Source organism: Poecilia latipinna, unplaced genomic scaffold (assembly GCF_001443285.1).
Source record: "Poecilia latipinna isolate Pla-1442-1.1 unplaced genomic scaffold, P_latipinna-1.0 Scaffold1320, whole genome shotgun sequence".
Classification (NCBI taxonomy): Eukaryota; Metazoa; Chordata; class Actinopteri; order Cyprinodontiformes; family Poeciliidae; genus Poecilia; species Poecilia latipinna.
Genome location: NW_015113936.1, coordinates 14,966 through 28,535, shown reverse-complemented (window position 1 = coordinate 28,535; position 13,570 = coordinate 14,966). Strand labels below are relative to the sequence as shown.

General features: G+C 41.7%; 1 protein-coding gene across 1 annotated transcript in view; it reads left to right on the top strand.

Moving 5' to 3' along the window:
• The window catches only part of LOC106961672 (zinc finger protein ZFPM2-like), a 78,954-nt gene extending 72,410 nt beyond the window's left edge, over positions 1–6,544 (top strand). The window contains exon 4 of the mRNA XM_015055559.1: positions 6,312–6,544. Coding sequence (XP_014911045.1) covers positions 6,312–6,529 — 218 coding nt within the window. The 3' untranslated portion in view covers positions 6,530–6,544. The remainder of the gene's footprint in view (positions 1–6,311) is intronic.
• The last annotated feature ends 7,026 nt before the right edge of the window (positions 6,545–13,570 follow it).

Below are 13,570 nucleotides of genomic sequence, written 5' to 3'. Positions count from 1 at the left end.
CAGTTTGAAGTAAGGGTGCATCGAAGAATTTGCTCTGATTTCCTTAATTTTGGGAGATCAGTGATTGCCCAACACTTCCATGTGAAGCTGATCTTATCCATCGATCTCATGAAACTCGGCAAAGGTCTAAAACTCAGTCACTGTCCTCTGTTGCTCTGCTGTGAGGTTTGACTGACAGACTCACCCACCAGGTCATGTTTGCAGTCAACATTAGTCATCCCACTGTTGCCAGCTCAAAAACCTTCTTGTTATATTTAGTAACATTTCCGACAAAAATATAATTGTCGGCAAAAGTCTGAATTGGTTGGGCTTTTTAAATATTGGCAAAACGATCGACCAGAAAACTGCCATCGGTGCACCACTCAGTTTGAATCATCAACTTATAACCAATCCCCATGCCAAACATAGCTGAGACAAAAGGAAACAAAACAACAACAACAAAACATGATACTTAAGTTTAGCCTCCCATGATAACCCCTGACCCCCTTTCAAGATGGTACAACTATTGGGTTGATTTCTGGTTCAAAATGCAGCTACGTCTAAGTCAGACCTAGAGGTAGGTGGAAAGGGGTGAAGCAGGAGGTGTTTTAGGGTTGGGGAAGAGGATGGGAGGGGAGGGTCCCCCAATGTATTAAAACAAATGCCCTTCTCAAAGATAATAGTGCGGGCTGTGGGTTATAAATGATGCATTTTGCTCACCGAGACCTGATAATAGCAGTTTGGGCACAAGGGGAAGAAAGTTCATCGCTCTCTTATCAAAGCTCTGTGACATTTCTCCTTCAGCTGTAAAATTCCATATCACATATCTGCTTTAAAGATGTGGAACCTTTTGTTGAACCGATAGAGCGCGTTCCATTTTGTTCCAATACGGCTCCCCTCTCATGGTATATTAATTTATAGCCCATTTGCCGACTCCGTAACGCGGCCTATCGGCGGAGATGACTGGGATTCGGCGGGACGTCTGCAGATTGCCGCACACAGGTTATTGAACTTTGAACAGCAGTAATTTATTTGCTTTGATTCAAAGGCGCTGCTTGATATCAAGGAGGATGGTGTGTGTGTGCGTGTGTGAAGTCGGAGCGCGACGTGCCTCTCTCCACTTGCTCTCACTCATTCTTTGTTTTCCTGCAGCATCCGTCCTTACTGTTAATACACTGCCGATAACCGGGGGAAGAGGTGAAATCAACCAAAGGCTGCTAATCAGGCTGTTTCTTTTTCTGCCACTGCCGGCTCCTTTTGGTTCAAGTGGCGTTTTTGAACTAGTTAAGGAAGTTAAATTGACGTTAAACACACCGTGGTCAGATCTGTTTGCTTTGAGCCTGCTGTAGAGAAAATTTGTCATCCGTCTCCATTAACACGTCCACTTCAGACTGCAAATTAAAAAAAAAAAAAAAAGAAATCTGCACTTAATGTGCACTGAAAGGAAACAATGACATACAATTTAATATATGGCTGCTCAAAAGCAACATTGTTAACTTTGTCATCTGGAATAGAATTAGATATAAATGAAGGTATTTTCAACAATCCTCATAGTTTTCTCGTTTCATTTCCATTCGTGTTAGTTGAAACATTAGCTTTTTACCTGGGATTAAGACATTTGCAGTGTTTATTATATTCAAAAATCACACTACATGTTGTGGTGGGAGCATCATGCGGCAGGGATGCTTATCTTCAGTGGGGATGGATTAATAGAGCTAAAAACAACCTGAAGAGAACCAGTTGGAGGCCACAAAAGGCCCTAAACGCACTGCCAGAGCTACAGTGGAGCGGTTTAGGTCAAAGCATGCTCATTCCATAGAAAGGCCCAGTCAAAGTCCAGTTTGAACTCTAATTAAGGATCTGTGGAAAGACTAGAAAACTGACCTTCACAGACACAGCAGTTTGAGTTTGAGTTGTTTTGCTAAAAAGGGCAAGAAAAAAAAAAATAAATTTGTATAAGTGTTTTCTCGTGGAGGCTACAAATAAATGCACACCACACTTTTCAGTCTTTTAGTCTTTAAAGAGGCAGTATTTGTTTAATTGAATGGGGATTCAATGGTAATTATATAATTATATTAATAATTATATTAATTATAATTCAATAGTAAATGAATTATAAGTTTATATTTCTTTCTGCTCCTTTTCATTCATGATTTCTTTTAGTTGTTACATAATGCATTCATATTTATTGAGTGAATGAAATGGAAAAACAAAATGAAATAATAGGTGTGATGTTGTGATAACTTCCTGAAGGCGGAGTTTCAGAAAGAGCAGGAGTTTTTAAAGAGACAGAGGCCCAATTTCAAGGCGTTAAGCTACAAAGTCAAACTTCTTTTGAGTCATATTTTATATATAAATAGCATTTCATAACAATTGAAGGCAACTTGATTGTGCTATGAAATGGCACTATGTGCCTGGAAAACATAATTCTGCCCTTTTAACTGTGCTTTTAGGATGAATACGACCATATAATGTTCCAAAAAAAAAAAAAAACAGTTTTTGGCTTGAATGACACACAACCGCTGCAAACCCTTCTAGTCTCTGTAAGGTTGGGTGAAAGGCGAATGCAGCGTATACTTAGTGAAATAAAAATGTTTCTATATAAATAACTGGAAATGAAAAGAGAAAATTACAAGCTGAAGGATTGTTGAAAATCCCTTTATATCTAATGACATCATTCAAAGGTAGAAAGTGGCAGCTCACCTCTCTGCCTGTCAATGGCTCACACCCACTTATTCTTTAGATCATAGCAGGCTGGCGTCCCGCCACCGAGGAACTCATTGGCTCTCAGTTGTACGACACCGGAAGGAGAGGGGAACGCCCTGTTTCTCACCGCAGCAGAAAAGAAAGACAGGACACACATGCACACTTAAAAAAAGAAACAAAAAACAAACAGATGCCAGTATGGAGCATCTTGGGTGCTATCTGAGGAGGATCTCCCCACACAAAGGGACATTCATTGGTCTGCCAAGTATCTGTGGAGTGCAGGGACAGACCCTGGAGTCTAGCGACAGATGATGATCTTATCGAAGGGTTGGGGGGCGTTGAGGCAGTGGGAGAAGGGGGTGAATGTAGTAAAGAAGTTTGGGTGGAGATTCAGATGAGGGAGGGGCGGAGTTCTTGAGCCAAATGATGAGCTCATGTACTGTACTGCCAAGAGTGTGGCATTTAGGCATCAGACGGTGAGCACAGTGTCCTAACAGACCATTACCAGCTTTTGGTTGGTTCTGCCTGCTGTCCACTGCAAAAACACAAAATCTTAAAGATACACTTGAGATAAGATACTAACAAGTATCTTTTCAGTAACATATAGGAGCTTATTTTAAGTCAGTAATTATGAAATATTTATGAAAAAGTACCAGCTATAAGTGAAATACTAGAGGATCTAGTACTTTTAAATCAGTATGAATTAATTATTTGCTTTAAACAAGCTCATATTTCTTGTTGTTGGCTTTTCCGAAAAAGAGTTGGAAGAGAGATGGAAACACTTTTGCCGAAAAAGTACTGACATAAAACTGGTGGGTCTGTGCCTTACCAGAGGCACGGAACCAAGTCCAGACTTCCAGCATGAAGTGGTGTTCATGAAAACAAACTGATCGATGTTATGAAGAGTCGAGGGGAGCTCGTTTTTTTGCCATGGCTGCTATTTTGCAGAGACCTTCCACTTGTATCTGCAACAGATGTGACAAGCCATCTGCGAGCCAAGGTCCTCAGGCAACATTTGGTGCGAGATGCACACAACTGGCACCTAAACATGGCGGACCGCAAATTATATCATACCCTCTTTATTACCCTCTTCTTTTTCCGCCTATACATTACCTTCTATGTGTTTTTTTTGTTTGTTTTTATTTCATCACAAAAAGCCCCACCCTGGATGTAAAGTGAAGGAGAAAGAGCCAGAGTTGTTGGCTGGGGAAGGCTTGTGCTGTGTGTGCGTGTGTGTGTATGTCAAGCGGGGCTAAACAGGAACTTGCATCCAAGCGGTTAAAGGCCGTGGGTCTTATCTGAGGACAAACAGAATGCATCAAGCAGTGGCTGTTGCTCTCAGTGATGACGGCCAGCTGTGCACCAGTGTTTAATTATTTCTGTGTAATGAGCTTACCCACCTTCCACTGCAGCACCAGGAAGGCAGCATGCAACAGCAGGAGCGGGGGGAGGAGAGAGGAGCGGGGGGCTGGTGGGGGACAGCGGATACAAAGGGAGGGGAAGGATGAGATAAAGCTGTCGAGAATATCTAACTTTAAGGCCGATTCCAAAACCACGTAATCTCTCTGAAGCATAAATAAACACTGAGTTCATGTGCTGATGCTTCATTAACTTTGAATCTACAGCCATCCACAGACTGTTCAGGAAGGAGCTTTTTTTTTTTATTTTAAATGTTTTTTCATGATACGTGACATTTACCCTTTTATTGTTGCAGAATTGACCCCCATTGATGAGGAATACGATCGGGTCGTTTGTAGCCACCGGCGTCTTTAGTCATGGCCTGGATCGCAGCTGAACATGCAAAGCAGAGCATAGGCACGCATTTCCATACCAACACAACAGACTGGCAACAATAGAGCGCCAACGAGATACACGGCTGATATTTACAGAGTAGGCCGACGCTGAATAGGTCGTTATGAAGCGAACGCATCACAAAGTTCACCGATCGCTGCCGCTCATTCAGTGCGAGTCGAACCTGGTGGCCTCACGTGTTAACAAACGCTGTGAACAATGCATGTCTGGTTTGTTAAGACACTCTAAAAAATGCTGGGTGGGGAAAAAAACAAGCAAATTTGGGTTATTTTGCTGACCAAGGCTGAGGTCAAATATGAATGATTTAAAAGGGTTGGAATCTGAGTTTGACCAAACATACCGACGTTAGTCACACACATTAGTTCGTGTGACTAATGTTAAACAAAGATGGAGTTGACTAGCCTGGAAAAAACAACCGCTAGTTCTATTATTCACTTCATTCAGAGGGTCTGGACTTGGGGCTGTTAAGAAACGATTGCTTCCTGTAGGTGTCGACTCTGTTGAAGTTTAAAATTTAACCCAGTTGCTAACTTTTGGATGTGACATATATAATGCAGCAGTTTGATGCTATGAAGCAATTGTGAACAACCATCCTCCACTACAAGGAGAGAAGTGGCAAGCTGAATGAAATGACTATCACTCTTAATTCAATATTTGGAGGCGTGGCCAACACAGACTGAATGCCTTCACTCACTTCCTCCACTGTCGATGCTAAAACTACAGACAGACTACAAATCTAAAACAACGCAGAAAATTGACATCATTCACAGCTTCTCCTTCTGTTTGCTGATTGGTCCAGTTGAAATTCTACTGGAGAAATTCACTTCAATGGAAGAAATCCCAGATGAAGCAGGGAAGGGAGATGAGAATCAAACTGAATCATATAGGAAGGCAAAAGCCTTCCTATCTATTCAAGAAGAAAATAGATTATTAAAAAACAATGGTTGGTTAAATTGATTGATTCATCTATCCATTTCCCATACCTATTTAATCCTTAGTTTTTTCTGTTTCAAAATAAAATGACACAAAACATATAAGTCTCTTTGGTCACCCAACAAAGATCCAATGTTAGGTTATAACTACCCAACTTCTGTCCTAACAGCATGTTTCACAAATAATCTCACATAAGCACTGTCAAGTACTACTAAATGTACGTTTGGTCAGATTTCCCCTGGCTTTACGGCGTTGCCAGAGCAACCGGTTTGAACTTCTAAAGCGCTGCATACTTTCTCTCTGCAGCACACGCTGGAAACATCCTCCTCTGCAAACCACGTCACGGCCCGCCACAAGGTTTATCATAACTATTTGATTAATCGCCATTCTAGAAAAAAAAAAAGTACACTGAATCTAAGTGATAAGATAGCCGGGGGCGTTGGGGAGGTGAGCACCGGTAGTACTAACAGTGCTATCCGGTCCCGCTGTTAATTAACTACGGCTCTGCAGAGCGCTAACAAGGGATCTTGCTTTCCTGGAACAACAGAAATAGGCCTGCCACCAGCTCCCCTCAGCAGCCAGCGAGCCTGCACTGTCTCACAGAGATTATCTCCACACAAGACACCTTTCAAGTAAGGTTAGGGCTCCTTGCGTCTGAGGAATACCATCAGATGGATGCTCGCTTGATTTGCTAATCCACGCTGAGAATGCCTGGCTTTAACCTTCACAGCTTTGTTTTTTTATATATATAGGGATTTGATGCTATAAGAATAGTCCATGTGTCAGTTTAGCAGATTTAGGATGAACATGATTGTGATTTGAAAAGCAGAATTCTGACAAGACTAATTTTTAAAAAAAAAATTATACTGTTGTGCTTTTAGGAGAGCTGGACGCGTTTCTCAAAGATGGCGAGCGTCGGATCCACAGCCGGCAGCAGCTTCCTGTGGGGACAACATGGGGACCGTTTGAAGGAAAGATTGAGATGAGCACTGACACCACTGCACTGGTATGTCCTGTAACTATATATGTAACACAAGAAAGAAAAATAATGACAGAAAGGGGGGCTTCACATCAAAATGCAGTAAAATTGTCATTTTAGAAGAGAATCGGCTTCAAGTAATCGAGCAGGAGTATATTTGTTTTAAAGCGTAATCACTCATGAACTAAACTCTGCCATGGCTTAGAAAGTATTTGGTAAAGTGTAGAAGGCATAGCAGGTTTAACAGAGTATTAGTGTAGAAGTATGATTTACAATTTTTCAGCATGAATGTTGGCAATGCAGACAGAAAAGCAAGCAGATTGTGCATTTCACCACATCCTGCCTAAAAACTTCGGAGTCATCTCATTGAAAACACACTGCAGCAGGGGAACATTTCAGTAACTTTATTTTCTGCAAACGACTAAATGGAACCTCACTGAAAAGAGCTGTCAAAGAGTCATATCAAAACAGAGAGTAAACAGGCTAACAATAGCCTAGCCCTCGACAGTTGACAATGCAAACATTGTCCACTGCAGTGCTGTTTGAGTTTATTAAAGGGGCCGTATTATGTAAAATAAATTATTTAATTTGATTCTTTCATGCATGTTTGAGCTCCACCTTCAAGGCACAGTTCCTCCTCTTAGCTGCAGTTTCTAAGCTTGAGCTTCCATCTCACAAGGTGCAGTGGAAGCTTCATGTGACTCCACCACTCAGCTCCTTCAGACAAGCCAGCAGCAATTAGCAAACACCTGGTGAAACTGTTCATCAGCTGAGCTCATTATGCAAGAATCGCTGGTTAAAAGGGTTAAAAGAGGACTGATGTTCTGATTACTTCCTCAAGGGGGAGTTCCAGAAATAGCAGGACTTTTTAAAGAGACAGATGCCAAATTTCAAGGCATTAAGTTGCAAAGTCCAATGTCTTTATAGTCATATTTGATATACAAGGCATTTTTATAGCAACTGAAGGTAGCATAGTTACTTGATTGTGCTATGAAATAGCACTATATACCTGGAAAATACAGAATACTGTCTCTTTAAGCACTGTTGCTAGGCATGTGAAATCAGAAACATCTTTGGACAAAGTTATGCACACTGTTGAGGGTTAGTGGCAGATCTTAGAATCTTTCACAGTCACATAATCACCTTTGTTGAAGCAGCATATTGCGGCTAATCTGCAAAACCACTAGCAGGCCAACAACATTATTTGCATCTGGAGTTAGTCCTTGAACTTCACAGTTTCCAAGCATTTTAAGTGGCACGTGATTTTACAAAGCGTCAGATGTGACTCTGTGTTACAGGACTTGGTTTGGTATCCCTGATCCTTTTACATTCTATTAAAGTAAAAGGTTATACATATTTTTAGCAACCTTTAACCGCCTGGAAGATAAATGATAACAAGCACACATCCAAAGAGCAAATTCTTACCATCAGCCATGACATTCTGACCTACAGAGTTGACTCCTTTTGGATCAAACATAAGGTTTGAATTTGTTTTTACGACTGAATTTGTACATTTCACGTCAAAACATTTTAATTGGTTGATTTAGAGCCCGAGCCATGCTTCAGCTGAATGAAGTAACTATTCATTATTTTCTAACAGTCTCCTGCACACAGAAGCTTCATATCTCTCGTTTCAAAGATCCCAGCTGAGGCTGGCGCTGACCTGCTGCTCTGCTGGAGTGACGAGCCCTTCATGGGGGTTTGATCCTTCATTCTACATTTGGATTAATTAAGAAATTCCCATTAAAGCCATCAGCAAGCCTCACAATTCATCGTGTTAAGACACATAAGGAAAAGTCCACCCGGGTTTCAGACTCAGAGGCCGTTCCTTTCATTTTTTTTTTCTTCCCAAGATTCCTTGAACGCAGAACTTTTATTAAATCATTTTCGGAGTTTTCGCTGTTTTTAAGCTCCCCTCGTGGTTCTGAAGTCATCAGTGGCTTTAAATAACTCTGGTCGTATTATAGCCATGAAATGTGGCTTCTCTCAGAGTAAAGCCTGTTATCCTTGAGTGGAAAAGCGATTTGACAGAGCAGCACCTCAAGTTGCCTTCCCGACTGATACACTCCATCTACGATCTACAAGTATTCACACCCCTTCAACTTTTTCATATTTTGTCACATTTCATCCACAAAATTCACTGGTTTTCATTGGGATTATGAGTGATAGGCTAAAACACAACAGAATGATTTTGAAGTGGAAGGAAAATAACATACAGTTCCAAATTTTAAGTGTTGCTTTTATTTTTTTATTATTTCTGTAAGCCATTTCAGGGTTTCTCCCAGAAAATTTGCTAAGTCTGGTGGTAGAGGTGCTAGGTCAGCCCACTGTGTTTTTGTGTTAAAAAACGTTAAAGGTTGACAGAAAATTTGAAATTATAACTAAGTAATTTTGTTATTTGGAAGATTTTATCGACAATAAATAAGCAAGAGCAATAGAGTTTAAGAAAAAGGCAAAAACAAAATATTTTAATGAAAATATATTTTTTGTTTGTTTTGTTGAACTTCAGTTTAGCAAGTTAAGCCTGGAAGCCCGCCAGGCTCAATAATACACTGGAGGAAACGTAATATTCATACATACTTTACTGATGCTGTGGGGTTTACCTGCTTTAGCTACATGACATGATGCTTCCATTGCGTTGTCACTTGTAGTGCCAAAAATGTGAACTACTTGTTGCTGTGACTTCAGTTCATTTAGCTTGTGTTTTTTTTTTTTTTTTTTTTTCTCCTGGGACTTTGTAGTGGAACATCTTCAAATCCAGCCCATTAATTTCCAAACTTTAAATAGTCCTGGGTAAAATTCCCTCTGTTTTTTATGTACCTTGACCCAGACTCTGTGTCCTTATGCAACGTGGCTTTAGATGCTAGAAAAACTATTAATTTCGTCTCTGGGTTAGGCTTTGTAATGTTGGCTAAATGTTTGCAGTTTCGTTTTCTGGTTTATATTTTTCCTCATGTCACACTCACCCCCTCCACCCCCGAAGAGCTGTGGCATTTTCAGGAATAAAAGAAGGCATACCTCAGTTTTAGATTCTTTTTTCTGTTTTGAAAAAAACATTAAAATGTTTCTATTTAACTCAATTATGCACTACTTTTTTGTTGGTTCATCACAACAACAACAACAAAAAAACAACAACCGTAAATCACTATCAAACGTTACCTACATGAAGCCCCCAGCAAAGTGCCCAAACCAACCTTCAGCTGTCTGGTAGCCCCTCAGACTCACCACACTGGTGTTTTTCACCTTCCTGAGTTTTAGTTTTTGAATATTTTTCAAAGATACAAACAAACTCATCTCCCTCACCTGCAGAACGCCACGCATGCAAACGATTATTGCTCTTGGCGGAGAGCTTGTACATTTGAAACTAACTACCCTCTGGAGAATTCATCACTGTTTCCCACATCCTCCCCAACTTTTCTTTTTCCTCTTTTTGTTTTTTTTTTCTTTTTTTAAATGGAGTGAGCAGGTGCTGGTCATCACCTGTAATAGGCTGTGGAGGGGTTACAGAATATGCCTAACCTCCCTCGCAATTAAAAAGCCGAGGAAGAGACTCTGCCTTTGAGGATCTCCTGCGTGTCTATTCTCGCGGGGCTCTTTTCAATGCTTTGCTGCTCGCCCTCCTCCACTCATAAGTTTCATCTCTCAAACAGGGTAGAGGCTGTTAGCAGCTTCTCACCATCTCTTATTAAAGGCTAGGTCAGCACGGCTGGTGTCTTTTGTATAAGCGACCTTCCTTTTTAGGGTTCATTGTAACTTTTTACTTTGTTTCTTGAGCTTCTGCATGTGTCAGAAACTTCACGAGGGATTCCTCGTATTTACAGTAGGATAGTTTTGGTTTTTTGCAAAGTTGTTTTATCGTTGTAGACGCGGCATACTTTCAGGAGCATCTTTTTAATATATTGCAGCGTTTATCATCTCAGTTATTTCAGTGGGAGGCAAAGAAGACGTTCGAACCCTGGAGATGGGAAGAAACCTGGACGCCGCACGTGGAGGATGGAAAAGTTGAGCTAACGAATGCGACCATAAGGAGGAAGAGGAGGAGGAGAAGGAGGAGGGGATGGAGAAGGTCTGGCTAGATTTGATGCATGTGAGGGTGACCGGCGCTGCGGAGCGGGGTCAGGAGGTGACAGAAAGCGGTTTGAGCTAGAAATAAAGCCTCATTGCTTCACGGGCCTTTACCTCACCAAGGAGGCACGCTCAGTCATTCTTATGAAGTGTGACCTCCGCTCACTATTAAATCTCCTTTTTACTCGCTTAGATTTTTTTTTTTTTTTTTTGAAACCCGTAAAGGTGAATGAATTACCCATAGGCAGTCAGGTAGGTGGCAGGAGCGACACCTCAAAACACACGACCCGCCGGTGAGATATTGATATGCCCTCTCTCTGGAATCAAACATATTTTATTCCCCTGTGCAAGAGACGCCGTTTAAGGCGGGACGTTTTGGAGGTCGAGGTATTTTCGTCGAGCTGCTCTGCGAGGCGCACAGGGCCCCTCCCCAACGTGACCAGTGTTATGATAGATTTAGGTTTTTTTATTAGTTAAGTTGTATTTTGTTGTGAATTTTTGTCTAATTCAGTTATTAGTTTTTAGAGTGTGTTTGCCAGTTTTTATATGTTTTTATTAGTAGTTTTAGTTTTTTCATACTTTTAGATGCAGAAGTAAAAGAAAAAAGGTCAAAGTATTGTATTGTGGTTCTGTGTACACAGATTGAGTAATGAGTACTTAACAGACAATACAATTTTCAAACAACATATTAAATTATTGTTGAACAATAACTGACTCTGGAGTTTTATCCTAACTTTTCCCACCGCCATTTTGCGTACTAGCGTTAGCGCCACCATGAGGAGAATGAAGTGCCGTAATTTGTTGACATGTGTGACGTAAACTGCTTGTCTGTGACCAACCAGAGGAAGATCAGAGTTGGTCGAAGAAGTGGGTGTTTTGCTGCTGCTACTACCTTCAGTTTCATAAATGAATCAATCATTTGTGAGAGAAAAAAACAAAATCTATTTCACATCAGTTCAACAGGCTAACAAATAGATTCATACACACAAATATGAAGGATATTCTATCTATGGATTCAGTATGTTTTAGCCAGTTTCATAAATCCACAACATAGTTCCAGTTAGTTCTAGTTTTTCAGCATTAATTATAGTTTTTTTTTATTTCAGTTGGAGAAAATATTTTCTTAAATTGAGTTAATTTCATTTTAGCGGGGGCGTGACACTGAAGGACACGCTAAAGCGAGATGACTTGTTAAAGTGGCTAATGGTAAATAATGAAATTACTGTGAATTTCAGCAGCGTTTGCAGTAAAGCGGACAGCAGAGGAGGCATTCAGGAGGAGAATGTGCTGGGTTAGTGCTGGCGTCTGGGGAGCTGTGTGCTGCGGAGGTGTTTCAGATCCCAGAGGGAAGGTGTGTGTGTGTGTGTGGGAGGGGGCTGGGGGGGTTTGGCGTCCGCTGTGGGCCCGTTGGGGGTTTGGCTCCAGGTGGACAACGGGCATCGGTGGCAGAGCGGAGTGATGGATGATGCTAAGAAAGGGGGGGAGCGAGTGGAGCGTTTCATACGGTTGTCCAGGCAGGCCTTGAAAGAGAGGTGTGAAGCTTGGAGGAAAAAAAAAAGTGAAAAGAGATGGAGAGCGCCGGAGAGAGAAAAAGCAAAGAAAAAAAAAACAGAAGGGAAAGAGCATGACAGGAAATCTGGGCATCTGCAGGACAGAGATAGGGTCACATCTCGACCGTTTATCAAAGAGGAAAGCAGATTTCACAGCTGATGGGTTGCCGTGGCAGGTCTGCAGACCCCAGGGGGCTCGGCTTGGCGTGAGGGAGCGGGGCTGGAGTTATTGCTGCTGCAGACCTGTTAACACAAACACATCGCACTGTCAGCGCACGCCTGGCTTCTTCTGCGCAGCTCTTCATCAATTCTTGTATAACATACAACTGGCAAACATACAACTGGTTTATGTTTGTTTTGATGAAGAAATGCACAATAGAGCTGCACCGATCCGTTATTTTGGGGCCAATTTGAACTGATTATTTGTAAAGCTCTGCAGATATGGATTTTTGATTCATATATGGACTTGTATAGATACTAAAAATAGTTTCTATCTTTTCTGGATAAAACTGAAAATCAAAATGAAGACGCTCAGTTAATCCATGTGTTTGCTAATTGCTGCTGGCTAGTTTGAAGGAGCTGAGTGACGGCGTCATGGAGGAGTAAAAGTTCGAAAGCTTGTTAACTGGAGCTCAAAGGCGGATCTAGGTCCACACAGACGTTTTTACACAGCTTAATGGTTGCCATGGAGATTAAAAGATTTCTCAAACATGCACAAAAGAATCAAATTAACACTCCAGTTATGTTTTTGTTGAGGGAATAACATAATAACATCAGGTAATGCTCAAAAAAGTTGATTTTACATAATACTGCCCCAATGGGGAAATATATTTGGAGGGTTAGCTTAGCTTCATTTAGCTTAGCCTAAACTATGACAAGAGCAGATCAAATCAAAGATGGAGTCATTAGTTTGAGTTGGAATGCTTTCGTTAGTGGAGAAGGTTTGAGTACAAACAGGTAGCAGACAAAAATAAAACACACATAAGAGTGTAATGGTGCTGTTGTTAGCTGCTCTCCCTGCTCCGTTCCTCTTCCTCCTCCTCCGCTCACTCCTCTCCGTCTGACTGATGGAGCTGCCAGTGCGCCGTCTCATCCCTCACTTCACTCACTGATCAATCAGACCATTAGACTCCAATTACAAGCCGAGCCCCGGTGCAGGTGAGCGACGAGCACATTCAACCAGGGCTGCTGCCGCCGCCGCTGACGACAGAGCGCCTCTCCGCCCCGGCTCCGGTGCGCTCTCTCCAAATTAACGCAAATTAATAGTGACACGCCGACATAAATGTCTGCAATCGGCGGGGGCCAAATTAGCAGTCTGGGTCGAAGCTATTGAGTAGCAGGTGTCTTTAAAAGCGGTAATTACCTTCGGCGGACGGAACCGGGAGGAGGAAGGGCCCGGCCCCGCGGTTTGCCTGGAGTAACAGGCCTGGCCCCGACGAGCCTGGCCCCCATTGTAGGTGTTAATAATTGATTGGGAGGCAAGCTATTAATGAGTAGCAGATTTAGAGCGGTGTTGTAAATGTGTGTTGATGAGGGTGTTGCTGCC